Source organism: Magallana gigas, chromosome 7, assembly GCF_963853765.1.
Source record: "Magallana gigas chromosome 7, xbMagGiga1.1, whole genome shotgun sequence".
Classification (NCBI taxonomy): domain Eukaryota; kingdom Metazoa; phylum Mollusca; class Bivalvia; order Ostreida; family Ostreidae; genus Magallana; species Magallana gigas.
This window is the reverse complement of record NC_088859.1, coordinates 50115394-50141939: the sequence shown is the minus strand read 5'-3', so window position 1 is coordinate 50141939 and position 26546 is coordinate 50115394. Positions and strand designations below refer to the sequence as shown.

Genomic DNA, 26546 nt, shown 5'->3' with positions numbered 1-26546 from the left:
CGCTACACAAACTTAATTGTGTTAGCTGGTTTCAAAGTTGAAATTGTGTCAATTTTTAAAACGTTGTTTCCACGTTGAAAAGTGGTCGGCGCCTTCAACGTTGAAAATAGCTTGGGTCTCCAACGTGAAATCAACGTTGAGATATGGTTTGAGTTTCAACGTTAAAACCTCAACGTTGATTAATGGTTGATCAACGTTGCAACTTGAATTCAACCATTCTTCAACGTTGAAACAATGTCGCATACCCACTGGGACTGCACAAAGTCCAACCTCTTATTCAAAAACATTGCGTAAATAAAATGTACGTACTACATCGTATGCCTTATTTCAACTCTAAAATAATTGTTTCTGGGTGGGTTTTTTTTAAAGAGTGCAATAAAAATCGGGGACCCGAGGAATATTAGTGTTGGGGGGGGGGGTCCTTTTCTGTTTAGTAAATTATTGTTATTATTTACTACTGATGTGAATTAAATTTATTATCTGAAAACTTTATATATTGAATTTCATGGAATCAGAACCATATAATATCATGACAATACTTGGTTATCACAGTAATAAGATAATAAATACCATCAAAATGATGAGATTTGAATTTTAATGACCCAGTGTTTATTTTACCTTTATTTCCTTCATTATGAATTTGCATGAATTACAAAAATTACAGACATTTTAAAGCAAGAAAAAAAAAATTTCCTTCAGAAAGTATATATTCAATAGGTTTTTATTGTGAAACAAATAAACTGAAATCTGAAATCACGGATGTAATTATATACAAGAGGTTTTGATACAAACCAAGAAATTGGGCACACAAGATTGTAAGTTTGCAGGAATCTTCGACACGAATCACTTGGGATTTAAATGCCTATAACCTCAAACTGCTATGTATAGAAGAAAAATTGATTACTTAAACTATATTATGTTGAGAGTGGAAGTACATGTCGATTCCTTCTATTAAAAAAACTCACAAGCCTTCTAAAAAAGGCAATGAGGAGTTAACCGACAAATAGTTGTATACTGGTAATATTAATATATTTTTTTACGCAGGTCATACTTGACAGCAGTATGCTAAACTGTCAAAATATCAACGTATTGTTTGAATTACTGTTATAAAGAACAACTGAACAGTTATTTGCATCCATTTTATACACCTGTAAATAACAAACAGATCAAGGGGCCCGTAAGTCATAAGACATATCTTCTAGGGCGTTCGTTTCTAGCATTATATATTTGATATTTTTACAAATAATAAAATAATAAATAATGATAGATGATTAAACTTTTACATTTTTGTTCATTTAAGACCCTGTCACACCAAGCTGCGTTCCCACGGCGTGTTCACGGCGTTGTAAAATTCATGGAATCGTCGTAGGATCGCAAGGAAAATTCAGAAAAAATGTACAGTTTTATTTGAAAATTTTACAAGTGATGTCACGGCGTCCTGACGGCGACCGAGGAGTTCTTACGGAGCACCCACGGCGTATAACTGCGTTTCCACGGAGTTCTACTTGGCGATTAACTGCGCTCTCGCTGAGTCTCCGCCGAGCGCTCATGACGTGCTAGGAGTTTTTACCGCGCGTCCACGGCGTGCTCCGCGCGCTGACTGCGCTCACAAGACGTTCTTTACTTCTTGGTAGGTCAATATCAATTTGTACAATTGTATGGGAAACAAACACGAATTTACAACTAGTAAATAAATGATTAAAAAAAGTTTTGATTTTATGATAAGGTACATTGTAATTGAAACATAGTTACTGCTAAACAATTTGTGAAGGGCTAGGATTAAACTCTAAGTAGTTACGTCTACAAAAAAAAAATCCGCTATAGAAACATAGAAAAGATGTGAGAACATCAGAACCAAATGGCATGAATTCCATCTACGTTCATTGATTGGTCTTGGAATATTAGCAAATGCTGCTTTTTACATAGTCATCTACATCCAGTTTGATAATTATTACATCGCTTGCTATTGTACAACAGACGTTTTTCGAGTTTTCGTGGTCTTGATGACAACGCACTAGAAACGCCGTGGGAGCGCGGTATAAACGCAGAAGAAACGTCACGAGAGCGCGATGAACGCAGCAACAGCTATTTAGGGTCGCTGTGTGAGCGCAGCCAAATGGAAAACAACGTGTTCAAACGCTGTAGATGCGCAGTGAGAGCGCGATAGAGACGCAGTGAGATCCAAAAGGACTCCGTGAGGTCTCCGCGCAAGCGCAATTGACTTATCACTGCGTCTACACTGCGTTCCTTGAGCGCGCCGACGGAGCTCTCGTGGCGCTGTTGGAGATCTTACGGCGCTGTCACGGCGACCTCACTACGCTTCTTCGGCGTGTTTATCAGAACGCCGAGCCACGGCGCGTACTTTGTGCATGTTCAATGTGCGCGCCGTCGCATGGCGTTCTTAAATGTTCAAGGCGATCCCACCGCGACGGACGAAGTGTTACGGCGCTGTAGGAGACTCTACTGCGTTTACCTTGGTGTTTTACATTATATCTTGTATATTACGGATCACTTTATGGTATTTCAAATCAGTCGGTAAACTGACAGAAAAAATGATATTTTAAATATTGATTCGATATACCCCAATCTGAAGAGGGTTGAAAATGCATGAATTAGGTCAACATTTTATAGGTTTTGGGGAAAAACCTTTTCAGTTCTTGAAGCATATAAAATTGCCAATTTATCATTATACAGTTCGTCAATTTTCTTCGATTATTCAAGCTACAGCATAAATGACAAAAAATATTAAACAGCGTTTACACTACACAAATTTCTTCCATTGATATCAGTAAAAACACTTATTTAACAAGCATTCTGAGAGTATGGCATAAGCAATACACGTCCCCTACCGGTTTGTAGAAATTTGTGGAAACAATGCACTGTTATGCATAATATCATTTCTGACCGTCTCAACAAACCCACCCGATAACGAACCCGATTGTAATAATACAAAAAACCCTGTCGATTAAATTTACAACACAATGCTTGACACTATTTTACAGAACTTATCTGTTTGTTAGAAACAATAAAAGGAATGGTCCAAGTAATGCGCGATATTATTACTGACAACATACTTACCTCGTTTATTTGATACACACCGAGCCCGATAAAGAACCCGGACATTAAAAAATTGGAATACAAAAAAATTAATTTTCTCAAAAATATGTCAACCAGACGCGACAAAAGTGTAAACTTGATCTGTAGTTTGATATTTTGAAGCTGCTCAGCAAGTTTCATATCGTTCGTCAAACGCATAAAGAAAAAAACAGTGGAAAACTGAAGTGGGACATACAGACGGACGGACGGACGGACTGACGGACGCAGAGGAAAGCTATAGTCCCCTCCGGTGAATACCGGTAGGGGACTAATAAAATATTAACGAAGGCTTGTAACAGATAACTTATGACTTTAAGGCAATTTCATCTGTAAATGTTTTTGTACATTGCATACTTGGGAAGATGGAAACACGATGCGATTCAAAATACGTGTACCACCAAATGCACTGGTGTTAAGCCGATATGCGTACCATTTGGTACGCATATCATAAGATGGCGACGGCCTCTGCAGGTTCGTAAGTTTACACAACTCTTTTTATTTATTCAGATCGTATTTCAGCGGGTAAAACATTGGTGTTTGAACAGCTACTGAGTCTTCACATGTAGCAATCTATAAAATAAACCAAAACTGCATATTAATTGATATTTTCTTCATTAATGAAAATCTCGATGATATGCGTACCTACGGCATGTTTATGTTTTCGGATATACGTACCATAATTTGATGATATAGGTACCAGCTACTTTCCTATTATATATTGTGTTTTCTAATTTTCATTGAACTGTGCGGTTTTGAGACGTTGAATGCATTTGTATTATATTGTTTTATTATCGTTATCCCCAGAGCGTCAGTATGTTGAGAACTTGGACAAATATCGTTACGTTATAGTAGCGAGAAATAAACATTCAAATTTTCAATATATTGATTGATCTCTTGTTTTTAGTCGGTCGGTTCAATCGGTTTTGATATACGCTTAATACTGAACCTCGATTGACGGATTCTGGCAATACTTTTTTTCAGAGAATTCAGACACGATAATGGTTGAATCTCATGTAAGTAGATAATATTCAAATAGTTGTCAAGAAATCATCCTATCCACTTAATGTCAATTGTTTTAAAATGATAAATACGCCGAGTATTAATTGTTTCATGCGTTATCAGATGAACAGAATTCCTCATTAAATGGTGAAATTTTGAACATTTTTTTTTGTTTCATTCGTTCGTATTTCTTATAATTTTATATTTATAAACAAACTCATTTTTAATTTTTTTTCAAGTTTTGAATATTAATTATTTTTTGAGAAACAAATTGAAAGACTCTAAAAACCTGTATCATTGGGACTTCAATGTTGAATTTGGACTTAAAGTGAGATTTTGGTAATCTGATGATTATATATCAGGTAATCTAAATCACCTGTATTTCTTTTGTAAATATATATTTTTTTAATTTATAGTTTTCATTTAACAAGTTGCTTTATTTTTTTTTTACGAAATATACAGTTTAATAAATTATAAATATACAAATCCTTTAAAAATTAAATATCAATTGAAGCTCAGCAATATAATATTTTTTACATTAATATAGACTTTTTCGGGTTTAAACAGTTAGTGGGTGTGATGTGTCTTTGATTTCAAGCACCCCTAAGCATAAACATTGAGGTTTGAAAATATTTCTTTACACTGAACGGTTTTCGTTTAAATTATATTGCACAATTTATTATTGTGATTTCCAAAAAATGGTGTCTACGGTACATGTGTATTTTACGTGAACAAAATATATCTGTAGTCAGGCTTGGGGCAAATTACATTGTAAAGTAATGCATTACATTACCATTACTTCATGAATTTGGGCATTAAATTACCATTACCATTACCATTACTTGATTTTCTTGAAGTAATGCATTACATTACCATTACATGAGTAAAGTAATGCATTACCATTACCATTACTTTTTTTAAAAAGTAAATCTAATAAAGAGTTTTTGCAAATGTTTCAAATATCAAACACTCTTTAACATATCTACAGCTTCATGCTCAGTATCAAGTTCAAATTCAATGAATAAACAAGAGTCATTCTTTATTTGCTCAATATATAATCATATTGTGGCAATATGAACAACATATGACATAAGTAAAATGATATTTATAGACATTTGGCATGATACAATATCAGATATGAAATAGAGACACAGGATAACATGCGTAACAAAAAACAATTTATGAAATTATGTTGCGGTTTTTAAAAGCTAAATATAGATATATCCCCAGATTACACAAATCTTTATAATTTTGGACACTTAATTTTATCAATTTATAAACATATGATTTTTCCCAGTTATATTTCTTAATATATTTTAATCGTATTTCTTTTTACAGAGGACACTTTAAAACAAAAGATTGCTGTTGCACTTTATGATCGAAGTTTCAAAGGGTTCATCTTTTAAATGCATCCATCTTCCGGGCTATACTAAATAAATGTTTTGCAGGAGCAGTCAAAGCTTGGACTGGAAAATACTGTTTGACGACCTTTATCTTAGGATATATTAAGTGCAATCTTATAATAAATTAAATACATAAATCTTGTATTTTCTATCAGTCCAAACTAATGTACAGTGTAATTAATATACAAGAGAGAGAGAGAGAGAGAGAGAGAGAGAGAGAGAGAGAGAGAGAGAGAGAGAGAGAAAATAAGTAAGATTATTTTCAAATGGGTTATAATATTGGAAGTGATATTGATTTTCATCATGGATGGACAGTGCATTCATTTTGCTTTTAAAGGTGCATGTCTGTCTCCTATTCTATTGTGACATAGCGAAGGGAAGGGGATTGGGTGTTTAGCACTTCTTATACAATAGATTGTATAGGGGGGGGGGGGGGTTAAATGCGATGATTGTAATTCTATCTTACTCTCAAGAGGCACATTGAAGCAAAACACAAAAAGACAACATTTTGCATATAAACAATATCTGCTGCCTCACCAGCGTGAAAAACATGGTGACAATAAAATGTAAACATTAAACCAATGAGTCAATGACGTATAGTTATGTGTTCTTTGCTTATTATTTTTTTTAGAGTACACGGTGAAGAGTTTCTTAATCATTGTATTTTATTTAGACCTTTTGATATCAACCTCCTCATCTGAAAAACCAAAGCCTTTTTGGAAAAGTATTTTATCAATTTGTATATGAGTGGTACGTACATCTTACCGATGGTACGCATATCCAGAAATTCTTATTTGTTTTATGGTACGTGTATCTGTTTTTGTAGGTACGCATATCATCGGGATTTTCATTAATGAAGAAAATATCAATTAATATGCAGTTTTGATTTATTTTATAGGTTGCTACGTGTGAAGACTCAGTAGCTGTTCAAACACCTATGTTTTACCCGCTGAAATACGATCTGAATAAATAAAAAGAGTTGTGTAAACTTACGAACCTGCAGAGGCCATCGTCATCTTATGATATGCGTACCAAATGGTACGCATATCGGCTTAACACCAGTGAAATGACTGCATGTATCTTATTGATTATTACTCGTCATCCAAGCTTAACATATATTCCTGTAGAGAGTATCCATCCAAATGTAAATTATCACTATTTTTTTTTTCAAGTATCAATTAAGGTGACTATATTTTGTAGTAACTGTATAAACAACATTAAGTATACAACAGTGTTAAATTCTGCAAACTCGTCACTCACACCTAGTGAAATTTTTTGCCAAACAAGTTCGGCGGTTTACATCTTGAATTCAACGGTACATTGCTTCTTCAAAATGGAAGGAGTCTTTTATGGTTTTCGACTTGTCAAACGTAAATTTGATTAATTGTTCATTAAATAAAGATGAAAGGAAATGAAAATAGTATCTTTTTCTTTCTTTTTTTACTATCATACAACTTGGCATTGAAAAAGTAATCAATGTTTAGAATCTGACAAGGACTATATTTTTGGCGTAATATTGGCGTAGGAAAATATCACATGTTTCGCAATTCAGAATTGCTGCAGATTAATGAGTCTGTTTTAGCATTTTAAAACCAATAACATCAATGTTGGATTTTTTTACTAATGTGAAGTATTGATATGATACTTGGTTTTCAGAATATGTTTTTAAAATATGATTCGCCTATCAAATTACATTTTTATAAGCTTTTTAAAGCGCCTTTTCTATACATTGATTTTTGTGGAAAAAAATCACGAAAATCAGTTTTTCTCTCTTATTTAATGGTCAATATATAAGCTTTTCTGTGAATTCATATCTTTATATAAAGTCTTCAAAATACATTTACATAAAAATCAGAAATATTTTATTATTGGAAGCATAAAAAAATAATCAAAATTTCTTCAAAATTTAAGAAAATTAGAGGAAATGCCGGCTAAGCAATACCAATTTTAGTATAAATATTTATTACAATTTAGTATAATAAGCTGATAAAAATTCTGATATTCTATCATTTCATTGAAGAATAGAATCTTCAAATCTTAAACAAATGTCTACAAAACTACAAAGAGCTACACTTATTTTTATCATCCTTTACGTTGAGGAAAAAGGTAGTGACCTTGACCTGACCTTTATGCGAAAACAAAAAGGTCAAATTTGATTAAACTGATAGAATCATTTGGTAATATGATCCGTTTGGCTGTGTCAAAATTTCATGAATTTCTTATTATAAGAAGTATGTTTGATAACGAGAAGACTCCTTCCTTAAAGGAGTAAATGAAAATGTTCATTACCAATTTGATGATTAAATATGGATGTCAATTATTATGTAAATGTGCCTTTATGCAACTTATATTGTAACATAAATAAATATGAATTTCATTTGCGAGTAGATATGTTTTGTTTATTTTATTGCCAAATCCCTTCACAGGAGCTTTGATACAGACTATATAGCAATTAAGCAAAATCAATATTATCTCTCCTGATCAAATTCCCATTTCGCACACTTTTTTGATGCCTAATTTTTAGATGTGTGCAAAAAGGAAACATAACCCTTTGTATACACAATGACATGTATACAGTATGTATTTTTAAAATAATGAAGTAGTCAGTACTTATCTATTATAAGTTTTTCAGCAATTGTACGATTTAAGGAATAAGGAATCACTCTTTGAGTATTATCAAGTACGGTCGGGGGTAATCAAATCCAATCAAGTCCGAAAGATTTTATGATAGATTTGATCACCCCGATCGTATTTGATCACATTATAATGATTCCTTATTACTTATCTTTGTATAATTTTCATTTTCAGCAATAATACGATTAGACATTAAAATAGTCATTGATGAAATGTATTGGGCTATAATTTGCAAAATTGATTCGTAGTGTTATTACAGACAAAGACACTGGAAAATGTAAATATTAACAATTAATATTATACTGTGACCTTTAACAAAATTCTAAGCCTGGAGGTCAAGGTCGTCACACAAGGTCGTCACATACCATTTACAATCATCAGAATGTCCATTAGGGCTGATAAATTTCATAAACATGTACCTGACTCATGTTAAAAAACTAACAAACAAAATAAAAATAACAGCTGGAAGTGGAGTTTTATATCTAGTATCAAAGGTGTTCGATACATAGCTCTCAAACAGAGAGCGATCATTAGCTTTGAGTTACAAACTGTCTGGGTTTCTGGATACTTTTCTGGGTGTGAAAAGGTCCAACCTGACAGTAAGTAAACCTGATTATTGTCACCACTCTGTTTTTCATATACCGAAAAGTTTGCGTAATTTTAAAATATGTCATGGTAATGGAACACAGTAAGAAGAATATCGTACGAACAGCGCGGCGTCAAACACCCGAATGTGTGGAGTCGAGAACTGAGTCCTGATACGAGGGCGGTGGGTCGAGCGACCTATCCCAGTGCTTTGTGGCCTCTTCATACGAGGGGGGTGAGTCCACCGACTCACCGGTCACTTGCCCACCTGGTCCCCCAGTACCCTCACTGTCATTCCCGCCACTTCCGGTCGCAATGGTTCGAATTCTAGTCCTCACATTTGAAATCCATGTATTGGTCAGAAATGAGTGGTCACCTGTTGGTTGCAATGTGTCCTGCCGAGCGCTGTCTTGTTGCCCTGAGGGGTCGACACCAGCCCTTTCCATGTCTTGTGGAGCACGGTTGTTTTGGGTTGGGTCGGGTGTAGAACTAGTATTCGTTGTACTTGAATCCTTCCCCCTGCAGCCCCCACTCTTTGACCAAGCAACCAAACAGTACAATACTATCAACGCCAGATGGCCGATCCCTGTCAGTATAATCACAGCGTAAAGGAATTCCATTGGCTTTCTATGTTGTCACAACCCTAATTGCCAATTCCCGGGCTATTTCTCTTCAGATGTTTTTATGTGACGTTGAATTGTTGCAAGTGTTAATATCATCACATTGTATGCACACTTATGCAGATTTTGATTGGTAACATTGATATGTTGCACTTTTAGAAGACGTTGAGATATTGCACATTTATGAAATAAGGGTACCATATGTTACATGTCCAGTAAGATGCCGTATTTTATGATGAATTTCCGATGCGCTACATGTACTGTAGGTGCGTTTTCTTATTGGTATAAACTGCTGTGCTTCGATCTTGTCCAAAATACGGAAACAAAGGTGTCACAACGGAAGTATGCATACCTGGAATAGAAATCAGGACATGAGCATTGATTCTGAAACAGTAGGATGAAATCGAGTAAATATATGTTTACCCTAAGGTTTACGCTGTAGAGCAAACTTTATGTTACTAGGGCTAAAGCCGAATGCATCTTCGCCATCCAAGGTTTCAGATCCTCTACAATTCTCAGGAAAATGAAGCTAAAATTGAATGAAAAAAAATGTTTGTTCTTCAGGAATAACTAAACTCTGTGCATAATTAATCTTGTTCAGTGGCTTTTAGAAAAACTATAATTATCAAAGTTGCACAACGTCATTGATTCATAATTGAAAAGAAATTCATACGATTGAATTTAGCTATTGCCTCTACTCATATGTTGGGATTTTAATTCGATTCGAAAAGGCCCTACCGCTGTGATCAGTGGTATGTGATATATATTTTGTATAGGTTTCACGAACACTATCAAGCACTGTATCTGCCATGTTGTCCAGCAGAGGGTGAACACCGGCTTAGGGAGCCTCGGTATCAATAATTTGTAAATATATTTATCATTATCAAACCAGTACGTAAATTTTATGATCACAATTAATATACATATATTGACATATTTGATTTCAAGTTTGAATTGATTTCGCGTGCATTTTGATCATTAAAAAGTGAGTTTTGGAGGAAAGAGGTCCATGCTCGAGCCCTCTAAAGGTTGACTGTCGCTTCAAAAGTAGGACATATTGCCCCATTACACAACAGCTCGATTTTCTAATTTGGTCAGACCAGCTGACATACAAGACACATACATGTATATGGTATAAATAGTAAAACATAAAGATCCTATAAATATCTGCAAATATAAAGGCTTATAGTTTCGCCACCTTTTTCTCCGCCCTTCTACATTTGCACACGAAGACACCTAATCAGTTAAAAATAGAAACTTTATCAAATTAAAATGGTTTTAAATTCGTACAGTCATATTCTCAATCTGAAAACGAGGGCGAAAAGGCAAAAATAAAACGAGGGCGAATATATTCCCTTTTAAAGAATGTTGCAAGACGAGGAGCCATTATTTTTTGGCTGTAAAATGCGCTCTATTTTTTTTAAAGTAAATTTAAAGGACACGGCAACAAATACACTCTAACCCGTTTACATATTTCTCGATCATGTCTTGCCATAGATATAAACTTATCATCTGCGCACCTCTTTGCAACAATAGCAAAACCATATCAATTAAAACCCAGGATTTAGAAGATTATGGAATAATCATGGGTTATTTAGTATGTTGCAAGATCGGCCTTGAGGAAAAACGGGAAAGTTTGGTCGACTGGAGGAAAAGTTTGGCACGAGTGTGACATGATGTTATATTTTACCGTTATGATAATATTTCTGACTGACTTGAGAACTGAGGCAGTTCTATAAAAACATGTATTGTTTTGCCAACTTCCACTTAGTATTACGTAATATTGCTTCTGTGTCAAAATATTCTAATAAAGATGATAATGATTAATAGGATAGTTCTTACCACACTTAAATATGGTTATTATGATATGAATAATTCAAGAAACGGGTGTAAAATATTGCCCCCTATTGTCCTCGCGACAATGACACCCCCCCCCCCCCCCCCCCGACTCGTTGTTCTCGTAATCTGACTTAATGACAATACAACATATCAGCAAAACAAAAACAAAAACAAAAAATCCGAAAGGAAAAAAAAAATAAGTGACCCAATCCCTACTCGGGCGATATTGGTATATCACCGAAAGGTCGGGAATTGGAACTACCGCCCCTGACGTGAACGGTATTATGTTTATCGTCAACCTGTAAGTTGGAGGTAGATCGAACTTTAGAGAACAGTTCAGTAGTTGTGATTGATAACTACTGAACTGTACCCTAAAGTTCGATCTACCTCCAACTTACAGGTTGACGATAAACATAATATCACGCAGATACAAACCCTGACTGATATGAGATGCACATGCCTGTATAGACCACCGGTCATTTTAACAGGTGCCCGCCATCGTCTGGTTCAATCGTTTGACATTTTAACGTAGACCAACGATAACGATACATGTAAAAATTCTCTTTATATTTTTTCATTTTTTAGAGATAAGAATTTTCTTTATCATAAAAAAATAATGATCGAAACTTTTAAATACATATAAATGAACATTACTAACTGTTTTTTTTTTGGTTCTATATTAGGAAGTGTTGTTCCACATCCTGCCAGAGATAGTTTGGAAAAAATACCCATCTACCTGGATATGGGAAAACCAGATAAAAATCCCCTTAATGTACCAATCTAGATATCTAACTGTATACAGGCTGTAGATTTTGTCTGTATGGACGGAATATATAAATCGTTTTGAACCGACAAGTGAAAATCTACCCACTGTGTTCTCTGGAAAAGGAAGTTCTAAATTCAGGACAAAAACATGGCCTCGTAAAGATGATTAGCTAGGTTTAAGACCCCCAAGACCCCCCCCCCCCCTCCACCCGGCCACAAAAAACCCCAAAACATGGCAATCGCAATCCGTCAGTTAAAATGATGACAATCAAATAAAAAAAAAAAACTAAACCAAACAAATTAAATCATCTAAAATAAGACAAAATAATCAATAGAAAAAACCCCAAAACCCAGGTGCGTTAATTACCTGGAGAATGGTCTGATTAGTGTTTAATTCCTGGACATTTCCCTAGGTGTCCTGCTGTAGAAATGAGTCTTCGTGTGTTTGTGTTTACATTGGTAGTCAGCTGATTGCTGATAAGAGCGCCAAAGTGAACCGCTGTCGCCCCCTGACAAAATTTACACAGAGCCATGTATGCCAAGTTTTCGGTGAACATTCTCGTTTTAATCCGTTTCTTTGTTCAAACATACTGAAAAAAAATCCTTAAAATTTATATCAAAGTTATATGCCTCACGTTTGTGTTAGATATTTTATAAAGTAATATATGTAGCTCTTCGGAAATCTGATTAGAAGACAACAATTGCTTATTCTCATAAATTTTGTTTGGTCTTGCTTCTGTATAGAATTCCAAAAAAAACATACCTCTTCCAAACACACTAACTATCACTGCCATCCACTCACTTTTATATGCACCTACGTACCACAAATTACTACCTATGCCACTTATTTACCATTACTCACTAGCCATACCACCACTGTCCACTGTCATGTACCATAACTTATGGAACATCTGTCACGTGACACTCATTGCAGTGATGCTTTCATGTGCTTATTCTGTTATGACGTCATAATTGATTTGTTCGTATAATGCTATGATGTCATTTTTCCATTATGACGTCAGACAGGATTTGATAGATCTTTTTCCCATACCTAGCAGACAATGTCACAACATGATTTGGGGGAAATTTAACATTTTTAATTTTAAAAATGTATAATATCATAAGCGGTTAATATCAATCTAATTAAAATTAGATCCTTCACGCTCTCGTATTTGATATGTCGCTATGAGGTATCAAATACGAGAGCGTGAAGGATCTAATTTTAATTAGAATGGGTTAATTTAATCAAATATATATTCTGATAATGATATTTTCACGTTTATTGATAAGTCTAAATAATGCATTACTTTTTGGATGGTTCAAAACAGAATTTGTCACATAAGGGGATAGGGGCGGTTCCTATTGTAGTACCTTTCTTAAATGCCATGAAAGTTACCATGAACATTTTATAAGTTATATTAAAGCTACGGTTATGTGAAATAAAAAAAAAGTTGACAATTTTTTTATGTGCCATCACATTTTGTTAAAATCTAGAATAAAAATCTACAAAATTTGAAGTACTGATTTCAGCAATATTTGATATTTGATAATTTTATCAAATTATGATATTGCTATTTTAAAAAAGCCAGTGTTGTAAATAGTTTTGAAATTTGTTTCCATTCTTAACATTAATGAACATAATTTCCAAATAAATTCAATTAAATTAAATAATTATTGCAGAAAATCGAAATTGTTAAAAAAAAATCATAATGCCAGAAAAGGGGGATAATTCCTATCAAAATATCTCCCTTGCAAGGTACGAAAGTAGTCCTGGAAATGATATATGTTGTAGATGACATCTTAATGTAAATGTGTTAAAAAAAGCAACAACAAAAAATTAAAGTACACTATAGATAAAATACTTACATCGGTTTAGAATTTTAAAATTTTACAATATTTAACTTTTAAAATATTTGGAGAGGTAGAAATTGTAAAACTCCCAGCGGGATTCAAACTCGTGACGTACCTGTAGATCCTTTGTAAATCCTCCTTTTTAACCGGGTTTTCCGAAGGAAAAATCCGGTTATTAAAATGGTGAAAATGGCGGGCGGGTGGGCGGCTGCCAAAAGTGTACCCTCATTGTACGGATAACCCCTCCTACAGTTTTCAAGATAGGAAGTTGTTCTTTTGCCGATCAATTGTACATATATCAGAGGTATGCATATTGCTAGGATTGTGATTTCTGATAATTTATGAAAAAAATACCAGCTTTTGAACTTCGTCATTTTTTGGCAAAATATTGCATATAGGGTACCCTCATTGTACGGATAACTCCTCCTACAGTTTTCAAGATATGAAGTTGTTCTTTTGCAGATCAATTGTACATATATCAGAGGTATGCATATTGCTAGGATTGTGATTTCTGATAATTTATGAAAAAAATACCAGCTTTTGAACTTCGTCATTTTTTGGCAAAATATTGCATATAGGGTACCCTCATTGTACGGATAACTCCTCCTACAGTTTTCAAGATATGAAGTTGTTCTTTTGCAGATCAATTGTACATATATCAGAGGTGTGCATATTGCTAGGATTTTGATTTCTGGTAATTTTTGAAAAAAATACCAGCTTTTGAACTTAGTCATTTTTTGGCAAAATATTGCATATAGAGTACACCATTTCACTGGATATGGGTTGACTTGGATTATGGATACAGTTCACATAAAAGAAAACCCGGTTTGCTGTCACGTTGACAGCTTTTCACTTGTTTTCAAATCTTTCGTTATAAACCCTCTAACCCGCTGCGATTTAGGTGACAAAAACTACTTAATATGTATTTACACTTCGTTTTATTGTTTATTTCGGTAAACAATACATCACAACATGGAAGCGTCCCATACCACCTTAACAACTTCAATGTGAGTACTCGCTGAAATCTATTTCGAACATTTGTTGGAGAGGAAACCATGTACATGTGTGTAGTGTAATGGCGGTGTCCAAATGATCCTTAACGTATATACCGGTACACTGTACAAATCACGTTAGTGTCTTATTATACAGGGTGAGTGGTCCAGAGCTAGAGGTTCTCACTAGATGTTTTGAACTGCTCCAGCGATGGTGTAATTATAGTTGTTTGTGGTAGGGTGTTTCAGTAGTGGATTGCTCTTGGGAAAAATGCATGTTGGTATACGTTCGTTCTGCAGTGATATGGTACAAATTTCTGACTGTTTTTAGTTCCCCGTACTGTTGCCAGTGAATGTTGGTATGATATTTGGACTATACCTGAGAGTTACGTCTGTTCAAATTCTTCTAGCTTCTGGGGCATTCCATTTGAGATTCTGCATCATAGATGTTACACTGTCTAGTTTTTCTGGGTTGTATGGTTTGTTGTTACTAAATCTCGCTGCATTACTTTGGACTTGTTCTATCAGTTTCTGTTGAATTTTCTGTTGTCGAGGAATCCATATTGGTGCTGTGTATTCTATGCTTTCGTCGAACTAAGTCAGTGCGCTTCATGATTCGGACTTCACAGTATTTGATCACGTGACCAACCAAGTTCATATCTCGGTGACCTTTTTAATTTGCTGTTTATTTCTTAATTAAATAAATAAACGTTAACAATGGGTTTTGCTGCTAAATTCAGATTCACATCTGTAAACTATGATTCACATTCTTTAACTTTGGAGACAAACGTACGTCTTCTTATTAACTATAGCCTAGTTTTATGGAACGCCAAATTAACATATATTCAAATATTTGTACCTATCTTCAAATAATTGTACCTATCTTCAAATCATTTGAAGATAGGTACAATTGAATTAAAGATAGGTACAATTATTTGAAGATAGGTACAATTGAATTGAAGATAGGTGTAAATAATTATACCTATCTCTAAATAATTATACCTAGGTACAAATGAATTATACCTAGGTACAAATGAATTATACCTATCTTCAATTCAATTAAAGATAGGTTCAATAGAATTATACCTATCTCTAATTCATTTGAAGATAGGTAAAATTCATTTAAAGATAGGTACCATTGATTTGAAGATAGGTTCAATTCAGACATATCTACAAAGGATTTGAAGATAGGTACAATTCAATTATACCTAGGTTCAATTCGTTTTGTGTATTGTTGAAAATAATGAACGCTCCCTTAAAGATATTTCAACATGGAGGGAAACGAGGGAAGCACCAACAACGAAGATGAAAGAAGTAAAAATATGTACATGTTTCTTAAAAAATTTCATAAAAATGGAGCAACATCTTATGTGAAATGAAGCCCTTTCTTCTACGTTATGTACAACAAACAATATGAACAGAGAGAATTTAAATTTCAACACTCTTATCAATTATGTTCAATCGTTGTTTCAATGAGCCCTTGACGTTAAAAATTATGTTACAGTTTAATTATATTTTGAAGTTGTTATAACATAAAAACAATACTCTGCAGCTGCTCGGCCATGGCCATTTTCGTCTGTAATAACAATTAACACAGACTCACATTTGTAAACTATAATTAATTCTCATTTGATAACTCTATAGCTAAATAAGAACTGTTAATCATACTTTCACAATCGCGAAACTATGTTCTAATATCGCAAATTGTTGACTTCTGAAACTACATTGTACATGTAAATTTAGCTCATTAATTGTACATTTGGCGTTCCATAGTACGCTGCATACAAGTCTGTATAGTTCGTTCAAACTCCTTCGCTATGCGATTGCATTTGCGCTATGTTTCAAGGTTCTTCTAATAGTCCTGCTATGCAATGATTGTGCAGAAAACAATATCAATAATGGGATCTGAAAATAATCAGTGCAAAATAAAATGTACAGAAGTGTAATTGTGGGTGCGTTCATAGTTCCGTCGTTGGTAGACAAAAGTTGCTGCTTGCAAGATTAATTCCAATTGGTATGTCAATGCACCAATGTATTTCAGTATATTTTTCAGCAAACGATCTACTATTATACATATAAATTCTTAAATTGTTTACCATGTTCAAAAAAATGTAATCAATATTACCAACGTTTTCATTGGACTCACTTTGGTAACATTGGTAAAATCAGTAACATCTGCACGCCCAAACTGTTCAGGGTTTATTGGTACAGTACTGGTACCATTGTAATCCAATAGGATTGCATCAATGGTACTACTGGTAACAGCTATGAACGCACCCAGTGATTGCGTTTGCAGCATAACACATTATAGGCTACATAAGAAATCAATAATGTAAAAGATGAAGAAATCCAATGACTCTATCTGGAAACAACGCACAATTAATGTTAGACAGCATATTGCAAACAAAGTTTGCAGTTAAATTGTTATTCCGTTATAATACTGTTGCAAATGGGTAAGTAACTCTGGTCTACGCCAGCGCCCTCTTTGCTCACGTGATCAAAACAATCCGGCCAAAACTGGTGAACAGAGTATACTTATAGAGGAGACTGATAGGAAAATAACTCGTCAAGGTAAAGTATAAACGACAGTTCCGTGTGTATCTAGACCGGTTCTCGACCGGTCAAGAACGGTTCTGGGGGCCTGTGGCAATGTTCGTGATGTAATTGGCCCGGGTGTGCAAGTGCACCGCATCGTAAACAAAAACAAAATCAGCTGATAGTATGAAAACTGGAATTTCTTGTCATTTTAGTTTCGTTTACAGTTAGTGTGTATTCCGTACAATGCCAGTTGAACTGGTGATCTCAATGTTGCATAAGTTGCATTTCTGAACAGTAACCTAAGCGGAATATCATATGTCCGCAGTGTTCGCAGTGTATTGTAAATGTTCAGTAGGGACAGCCGCTAAACGCATGCATGACCTACTAATCTAAATAAGACGTTTTTGAATTTGATAGTTTCCACTTGTGCAGAGCCCTGTTCTTCACATTAGTATTTTACATGTTTTGACAGTTGCCGCTTTGCTGATTTTTGACATGTGATATTTCAATATTTTTGCATCAAGGAATCTTATTTTAAATTAATGAAGCATTCATTGACCGACTATTTTCGTTGCTCGGCATAAATAAGTACATTGATTGCAAAGAGATATATAGCCTTATTATTAAGGTGGTGTTGATTTATTTTTCTAATTATATATTTGTTAATAATAGGTCTACAGAAACATGCCTGATCTGTGATACTATATAATTGTTATAAATTGACTTAAATATGGAAAATATTAGGGTTTATGAGAAATTGGTGATATTCCAGCTGCTCGAAACTTGTACAAACTTATTACCATAAACTTTTGAGCAGTGAACCTAGCATGCATTAGCTATTATAGTATCCTAGGTCCCCTATGTCATGAATTGCAATACATACATACTGCATGGTGTGTATTAATGTTTGTTTATTGATTACCCTGGCTTTAAATTTAATTGACGTAAAAGCCAAGTTTGTATCCATACTAACATGAGGTCCTCATGCGTGAACAGTCAAGAAGGTTCTGGACAAAACAGGAACATTATATATCATCAATGGCTTGTCTGAAGAAATCTCACATTGCTAGGATATTATATTATGACGAGTGCAGATAAGTAAACTCTGTCAATTTTAGGGTAGTCATAGAATTTTTAAGTGCCTGTACCAATTTGTTGATAATGTCAGTCATAGTCTGTAATTTTCATCTATCAGAAGAATTAATTATAAAAAATGCTACAAAAAAATACTGGAATCAAATATATACTTTCAAGAAATTAAAACCAAGGAGAACAGTGTATTGCAGGACGCCCACTGTTAGTCTTAATCTCCTTTGTACTTTTGGGTTGATGCCTCAAAGGGACACAACTCAGTTCACTTTCTGCACACCCACCCAGTTTATTAAAATTGCTATATATACGATATGGATACTCGAATTCTGTCGTAAACTTTCTTAATTTATTAAGTTGGAGAGGGGGTTACTTAAACAATGAAATATGATTTCTTTGATGATTCATGAGGGACATGAAGGTGTCATAATCGCAGAAAAAATACATAGCTCGCATACCATATTAGGTGGGTTATTGTATGCATGCATACTATATTAGACAATTGACCCAGATAATGACAACAATATTAACACCATTGTCTCTGTATGTGTTTATACAGTGTCTTTAGGGGCAAAAATACTATGCCAATTTCATTGCATGTGAAAAATTAAAAATAATTCTAGAATAATTCACATAATTAGCAAATAAAATTTAATATCCTCACAACCAAAATTGGCACATGTATCATGTAAACAGTATATGTATATACTTATCTTTATATGAATGTGTTTAGTCACCATCAAGGGCCAACAAAGGGCATAATACATTAAAACCATAATATATTTAAATTTCTTCCTATTAGCAATTGATTAGTGTATTGCTAGTTATATTGTGCCCTATCTCTTTTACAACATTTACCAATAATCTATGCCCAAATAATAATTGCTGAACAGGCCGAAGATTCTTCTCATATCCAAATCAACTACTTAGTGAGCACAAAGAGAAGTTTTTTGATGGCCTTAATTGTCATGTGTCAAGTCTTTAGGTCATTCCTTTATATGAGCCCTGGGCCTTTCTCTGGGTCTTCTGTTTATGTGTGAACATTCTAAGAACTTTGTAATGCTATTGTTTTATATCAGTTAAATAATGACAATGATATGAAGTGTTAAGAGTAAAACAATCATTCATGGAGAAAAAGTGGGAGAAGTTCATTGACTATATCACCTCATTGGAATTTGTAACCATAGTAACTGCGAAAGTCAACTGATGAAAACGTGTTGTAGACTTAAGATAAATTAATTGTCTTTATAATAGGTACTTTTACTTTGAAAAATTAACTATACACAATTTAGAAATTATCACGGAAAACGTTGACCTTCTTTAAGTAATTAAATGAAATAAGGTCAATTTAACACGAAGTTGCTGCTTTTTAAAAGATTTGTCATGAAATAAATTGCGAAAGAGTGAAAAAAGAACCTGGGTCGATGAGATAGACAGGTGATTAAACTGTTGTATAAACGACAGATATCGTGCCTGTGTGTGGAAGAAAACCCAACATAGGTAATAATATATGTACAGGCAGACTCTCAGTACTGGAGTACTGGGTACTGTGTCTGTCGTGTCACCCAGGGTCAGTCCCCCTGGAGCAGCGACCCAGTCGTACGATATATGTGATGTATATTATAATGGTTTGGGGGAACAGTATAGAAAAGTGGGGAGCACAGTGCTTATCAGTTTGTGGAAGTGCTTGACCTCATTAATTGTGTACGGTGTATATATACACATATATATATAGAAACACACGCACATGGGATATATCCTATTTACAAAACTGCCAACAAATGATTTCCTCCATCAAGGTATAATGTTGGATTGTGGTTTCTGAATGGATTGTCACCAGAAGGTCTGTCTTTTTATACCAGTGTTATATTTCAGTAGGGTTTAATTACTTCTATCAGCTCAGTAAATAGGTTGTACTTCACTGTGTTATGTTGGTTGATGTGTGTTAATTTGGAAAAGAACTCGGTCATAACTGTCATGGTATTTGGTATAAAGTTTATAGCTAGGTCCACATAAATTTGATTGTTGAAAATATTTGTAATGAAATACCAAAGAGTATTGGAATAACTATGTCATTGGTATAAATATGGTATTTACTGGCACTGTATTAATTCATAATTGTTTTTTTAAATGCAAACAAATGTAAACTGATGAACAGCCGTCATAAAATTGACAACATTGCTAAGGGATTATATATAGTTGTATACAGTTGCACATGTGCTGAGACGCTTTTATTAGTCTGGAATTTCATAAATATCCTCATTATATATGGACCAGGGCCAATTCAGCATGGGCAAAAACAAATTAAACCTTAGACCTCAATCTTTCTCTCTCACACAAAGCCATGGGTTAAAGAAGTAATAGTTGCGTCTGCTATTTTAACATCTTAAGGGGTGAATTTAGTGGATTAACGTACAGCTTAGCTACTGCTGCAGCTATATATAGATATGTATTAAATAATGTACTGTATTAGTCAAAGGCTTTTCTTAGCCTGTTGTTTCCCCTTGGTTTTCACTCTTTCCAATAAGAGATGTGCTGGTATTGATTATAGAGCCTGCTTATACATTGAATTACGCGAGATAGTGTATGATTTATAATGGAGTAAAGATCCGATACTCTGCATGAATTAAAGATTAGTGTAAGAGTGATCAGAGGTGTTCAACACCCAGTGCTGAGGGGATGTCAATGATGGAATGAAACTATCATAACTCACTATTATGATGAGTTGCAAGAAAAAAAAAAGTTTTGATATTATAAATAGAATGAAGTCAAAACTGCTTTATCACGAAATAGCTGTATCATATTTTATTATAAACTATATATTTGGATGTGCTAGAATAACTATAGTATCACTTGTTCTATTGAAAATGGTTATATTCACTGTGAACAATTGCTGCTGAACCCCCTGATCCTTGTTCTGTTTTAGGTTGTTGAATGTTGAGAGTGTACAATGGATGCTGAACCCCCTGATCCTTGTTCTGTTTTAGGTTGTTGAATGTTCAGAGTGTACAATGGAGGCTGAAACCTCAAATACTTGTTCAGTTTTAGATTGTTGAATGTTGAGAGTGTACAATGGAGGCTGAAACCTCGAATCCTTGTTCTGTTTTAGGTTGTTGAATGTTGAGAGTGTACAATGGAGGCTGAACCCCCTGATCCTTGTTCTGTTTTAGATTGTTGAATGTTGAGAGTGTACAATGGAGGCTGAAACCTCGAATTCTTGTTCAGTTTTAGGTTGTTGAATGTTCAGAGTGTACAATGGAGGCTGAAACCTCGAATTCTTGTTCTGTTTTAGGTTGTTGAATGTTGAGAGTGTACAATGGAGGCTGAACCCCCTGATCCTTGTTCTGTTTTAGGTTGTTGAATGTCCAGAGTGTACAATGGAGGCTGAAACCTCGAATTCTTGTTCTGTTTTAGGTTGTTGAATGTTGAGAGTGTACAATGGAGGCTGAACCCCCTGATCCTTGTTCTGTTTTAGATTGTTGAATGTTGAGAGTGTACAATGGATGCTGAACCCCCTGATCCTTGTTCTGTTTTAGGTTGTTGAATGTCCAGAGTGTACAATGGAGGCTGAAACCTCAAATCCTTGTTCTGTTTTAGGTTGTTGAATGTTGAGAGTGTACAATGGATGCTGAACCCCCTGATCCTTGTTCTGTTTTAGATTGTTGAATGTTGAGAGTGTACAATGGATGCTGAACCCCCTGATCCTTGTTCTGTTTTAGGTTGTTGAATGTTGAGAGTGTACAATGGAGGCTGAAACCTCAAATACTTGTTCAGTTTAAGATTGTTGAATGTTGAGAGTGTACAATTGAGGCTGAAACCTCGAATCCTTGTTCTGTTTTAGGTTGTTGAATGTTCAGAGTGTACAATGGAGGCTGAACCCCCTGATCCTTGTTCTGTTTTAGGTTGTTGAATGTTCAGAGTGTACAATGGAGGCTGAACCCCCTGATCCAACCCTGGTCCAGTTAGGCAGTTCTAACATTACCATAGCCAGTATACACACCATAGGGAGTTGTAATTTGACGCCTCTCCCCCAGAAGAAGAAATTTTACTCCCGGGAGGGGTCCGTGGCCGGGACTGACCTTCTTCCCATATGTCGTATCTGTCAGCTCCCCGGGGACATGGTAGATCCATTGTTCTCTCCATGTCGCTGCTCAGGGTCCCTGCGCTTCATTCACTACACCTGTCTTAAGGTAAGAAATTGTATTTAATAAGCAGTTGGAAATATAATTTGAGATTTAGAACACTTATGTATCAGTTCATGATTAAATACTTATTGCTGGTAATAAGATATCTGCATTTTCCTATGCTTTGTGATTGATAGAGATAAAGTACCATATTAGGTATTTGCCAGTATGTGTTTGAATTTGGTCAGAGTATGTGTACACATATTACTGAAAATTTGTGATTGCATTTCAGTGAGCGTGTGTATAAAAGGTGGGACAAAAAATATCGGCTTCATTTTCCACACACCATTTAATGAACGTTTCCTAAGTTCAGACTTTTTGAGAAGAAGAGTTATGAATTTGCAAAATGTAAAACTGTCGCTGCAGGTCTGTAGCCTTTCTGTAGTCTTTCAAAAAATTCGGATGGACGACCTATTTGTTCATCCGAATTTTTACGGACCGGGAGCTACAGACCTGCAGCTAAAAATATTGTTATTAGTGATGATGTGACCACAAGGGTTTTTTCATCATCTGACTTTTAAGTGACCCTCTAAGTGTGATATCTTCAGACACTGATGAGGACTGAAAGATGTCAGAGGATGGGACAAGTGTACTGTTACACAGCATGGACAATTCATTGATCAGAAAATTCTCTCAAGATCTGCGAAATTATATTTACGTGTAAATGATGTATAATACTGGCGAAGAACACCATTATAAAAATTCCCATCTAGGGCTCGATACAGTTGTATGGTACAGTGGTTAATTTTTGGTTACACATGCTTACTCCAGAAATTACCATGCATCATCCGCCCCACAAATCATTAGTGCATCATTCTGCTCTAACACTAAGATTCATTTGTGACTCACTGTTATAATTTAAGCTTGTAAATACTCAAGATATTTGTCCTTGACAAGTGAAGTTGGCCCTAAGAATTTGTTTGGTTGTTGTGTCTCGACGTCCTCCAAAAAATGTATATGAAAACGTCACAGAAAATCATTGCCAAGCTAGTGGCTTTTCCAGATAGTCTGGCATACAATTTAACATTTGTATTATAATATGGATTTATTGCATCAACAAGTTGAATGAAACAAACTGCACACTGCTAACATCGCTGGTAAATAAACCTTGAAAGTTGGATTTAACTAGTATTATCTGCATTTTTCTGAACACATTGAAACAAGAGAGAGAACTTTTGTTACCACTACCTAAATAAAATATTGATGTTATGATTTAAGACTTGTGTTCAGTCTGTTGCTGCTAATTCTTTTTATTTATGTAGTGTTAGTACCGAAGATGTACTAAAACTGTTCACAGTCTATACTACCATAGTCCATATACTTGTACATCTACACAGTCACAGCTCAAATTCTCTTATAATTACCTAGTAAGCCCTAGTTATGCGTTATAAGTCAGGGAAATAAAACACCAAGCTGACCTTTTACAAAATATGTATTCAGTACTACACTTGTCTACACATTAAAAAAGGGTTGACTTTTTCTCAGCATCCCTCTCTATCTTGTCGGGTAATTATGAAAATATAGGACAAACCTATACCTGCTGTTTGGTTTTTTTATTCATTTTTAATACATGTATATGAATTATTTACTAGCTAAAAATATGATACCAGGATTTTATCACAGACTGAAATTTGTCTTTTTATTTTTATTTGCTTCTAAGTGGCAGTATGACTGACTTTCTGAGCAATGTAACAAAACAAGAGGCTGTTTTGATGAAGTGGTTTATTTTTGTTCGTTGTATTGTGTGTCTAGAATGTGGATAAACAACGGGGAATCCGTTGCATGTCGCCTCTTTCTGGTTCACGTCCAGACGAGCATTCACCGTGGTGACAGCAGGTTGACGGATTGACATGTTTTTATGTCAGTATTATTGATCCGTTATTCATGTTTATTTCAGAAATGGATCAGCATTTCTACCAGAAAAACAAAGAAACCCCCAAAATGTGAACTGTGCCACTACCAGTTCAAGAGACACAAAAAATTCAGGGTAAATTACTTATTTGATTTCACAATAAAAATATGTTACAGATAAATGCTTTAGTTCAGTTAAAAGTTGTTTTGTTTATTAGAGAGTGCTATTTACTCCAGCATACTTGAGGTTCATAGCATTGCTGATCTACTTCTTTATTTCAAAGTGGACAGTCATAGCCATGGATGAAGGCTACGCCTGTCCACTTATCTATAAATCAAAACTTCTTACTCTAAGCCAGAAATATAAGGCTTAGCACAGGGACAGGGACCAAGGCTCTCGCCTGAAGGAGAAGAGAGCGACTAGTATACCTATCAGTACTCACTTTCATTTGAGTGATAAGGTTCTGCTGTAATAACCAAACTCTAATTATTATCAAATTAAAAAAAAAAAAGCAGTGTCAGCCTCAGAAAGTTATGAATTTACATGGATGATGAATTAGTTTTGGTGCTTAAAATGTGTATTTTTGCTATCTTTTAGTTCAAAAACTGGCGATGGCCTCGAGTCAGTGCACGAGACAAGTGTCTCCATCTAGTGTTCCTGATCAACCTCCTGATAATGGTGGGCTGCGCCGTGGCAACCATCATGTGCTTTCTTTCTGACAAAGGTCAGATTAACAAGCTTCCCAAAAACAAAGTTGAACTTACGATCGAGGAGATCATCACCCTGGCGTGTGGTGTGACCTTCTTCGTGGCGTTCTTCATCGCCATGACGGTGGAGATAAAAGCCCGCCACACCCTGTACAAATTGTTCCTCAAGTTTGTGACCCAGAACACAGACTGGGCCGTGGAGTCCTATGACAGGAACAAGGACCCCGGGTATTCCGGTCCAGCGGCCTTAGTGTAAAGGACATAGTCCTCAGAGTCAGGGATGTGTTACCCTGCAGGGGAGAGTGCGTGACTAGGGTAGGTGTCACACACAGTATTACACTGATGCAAGGGAGACCACTCATTTGATTATGGTTGATGAACAAAGCAAAGCACATCAGCATGTTCCCCTGGACATACTTGTGCCTGTGATATGTATTTACTTACTTTTTCATTCTTATTACCTTATTTTAACCATTCTTGTATATACATTTTTCATCTCTGTCCAGAACTTTGAGTTATTGTTACGTCTTGGTGTTTGTGAGACTTACTGTACATTGGAGGCTTTAATGACCAGCATTATGTCTGAAGAGATTGTTTGTTACTGGTGGTTGCACCGGACTGCGTTATTTTTATCATCATGTGTCATGATGGATATTTTCGCTTAAGATTTTGAACTGTAACTGATGGTAACAGGTTATTTTTTTGACATGATGGTGTTTACGGAAATCTTCATTATTTTGTAGGCAAAAACATCTAGGGTAAATTAGGTTAACTTATCCAATTTAGTCTGAGCTATTTTAAATCATCTTTTGATCTGAATTCATTACTGTAAAGAAGGTACATGCTTTCAGAATAGAAACATAGTTTTATAACGGTATATAATAGGAGCTTATTTCAGTCCACTTATTCTTTAATGTTTTAAAACTTAATTTCAATTATGGTGACAAGAGCATCATGACAATTGCTTTTTCATAAAATATTATTGATAGTTGCTGTAGACTAACCTTTATCAATTAACAGTTGTGTATTAGATACAATAATCAATATTGTGAAAGAAGCATAATGATGGTCTAATTTTGAGATTTTTGATGGGCAAAAAACTGCTTTTTATCATTTATATTTTTTTCTTTCTTAGTTTTGTTGCAATATACAAAACAGAATTTGATCAAGTGGTATTTCTCAGTTTTATTGAGTGCTTCACATTGAAGTAAATACTGCTGCATGCTGCGGCTAGAGCTAGGCCACCATGACCCAGAAACCACTGATTACTCCAGATAAATAGGGATTAACAGTTACGGTTCTCCGATCCTCAGCCTTAAAGTATTTTATTATTGTAAAAATGTTATTTATCCTTCAAACTTTATAAATGAAATTAAATAAGATAAATTCTTT

At 34.9% G+C, this 26546-nt stretch overlaps 1 protein-coding gene and 2 long non-coding RNA genes across 6 annotated transcripts; 2 read left to right on the top strand and 1 right to left on the bottom strand.

Moving 5' to 3' along the window:
• Positions 1-3537: 3537 nt before the first annotated feature.
• Positions 3538-6557, top strand: LOC136270336 (uncharacterized). The gene is made up of 4 exons (XR_010708090.1): positions 3538-3567; positions 4078-4109; positions 6172-6302; positions 6397-6557. It is a non-coding gene; the product is annotated as an uncharacterized lncRNA (long non-coding RNA).
• Positions 6558-7917: 1360 nt separating this feature from the next.
• On the bottom strand, positions 7918-17241 carry LOC105342906 (uncharacterized). Of its 3 annotated transcripts, XR_010707999.1 has the most exons (5): positions 16931-17048; positions 13908-16689; positions 12309-12531; positions 9761-9866; positions 7918-9689 (listed from the first exon to the last, which is right to left on the bottom strand). It is a non-coding gene; the product is annotated as an uncharacterized lncRNA (long non-coding RNA). The 3 variants fall into 3 exon arrangements; XR_010708001.1 differs by lacking the exon at positions 13908-16689 and having other exon boundaries at positions 16931-17241; XR_010708000.1 differs by lacking the exons at positions 13908-16689; positions 16931-17048 and adding an exon at positions 12705-12998.
• A 3-nt stretch (positions 17242-17244) lies between these two features.
• LOC105327978 (E3 ubiquitin-protein ligase MARCHF8) lies at positions 17245-26546 on the top strand. Of its 2 annotated transcripts, none has more exons than XM_066067328.1 (4): positions 17245-17355; positions 22314-22601; positions 24493-24582; positions 25045-26546. In XM_066067328.1, exons 2-4 carry the CDS (start codon positions 22338-22340, stop codon positions 25408-25410), a joined length of 720 nt encoding a protein of 239 aa, XP_065923400.1. In that variant the 5' UTR covers positions 17245-17355; positions 22314-22337; the 3' UTR covers positions 25411-26546. The 2 variants fall into 2 exon arrangements, with proteins under 2 accessions (XP_065923400.1, XP_065923399.1); XM_066067327.1 differs by lacking the exon at positions 17245-17355 and adding an exon at positions 20133-20254.

Bases quoted from the DNA above. Each gene is read 5' to 3' on its own strand.
- LOC105327978 (XM_066067327.1), top strand. The intron at 22,602-24,492 runs GTAAGAAATTGT...TGTTTATTTCAG, and splicing joins TTCACTACACCTGTCTTAAG to AAATGGATCAGCATTTCTAC. The intron at 24,583-25,044 runs GTAAATTACTTA...GCTATCTTTTAG, and splicing joins AGAGACACAAAAAATTCAGG to TTCAAAAACTGGCGATGGCC.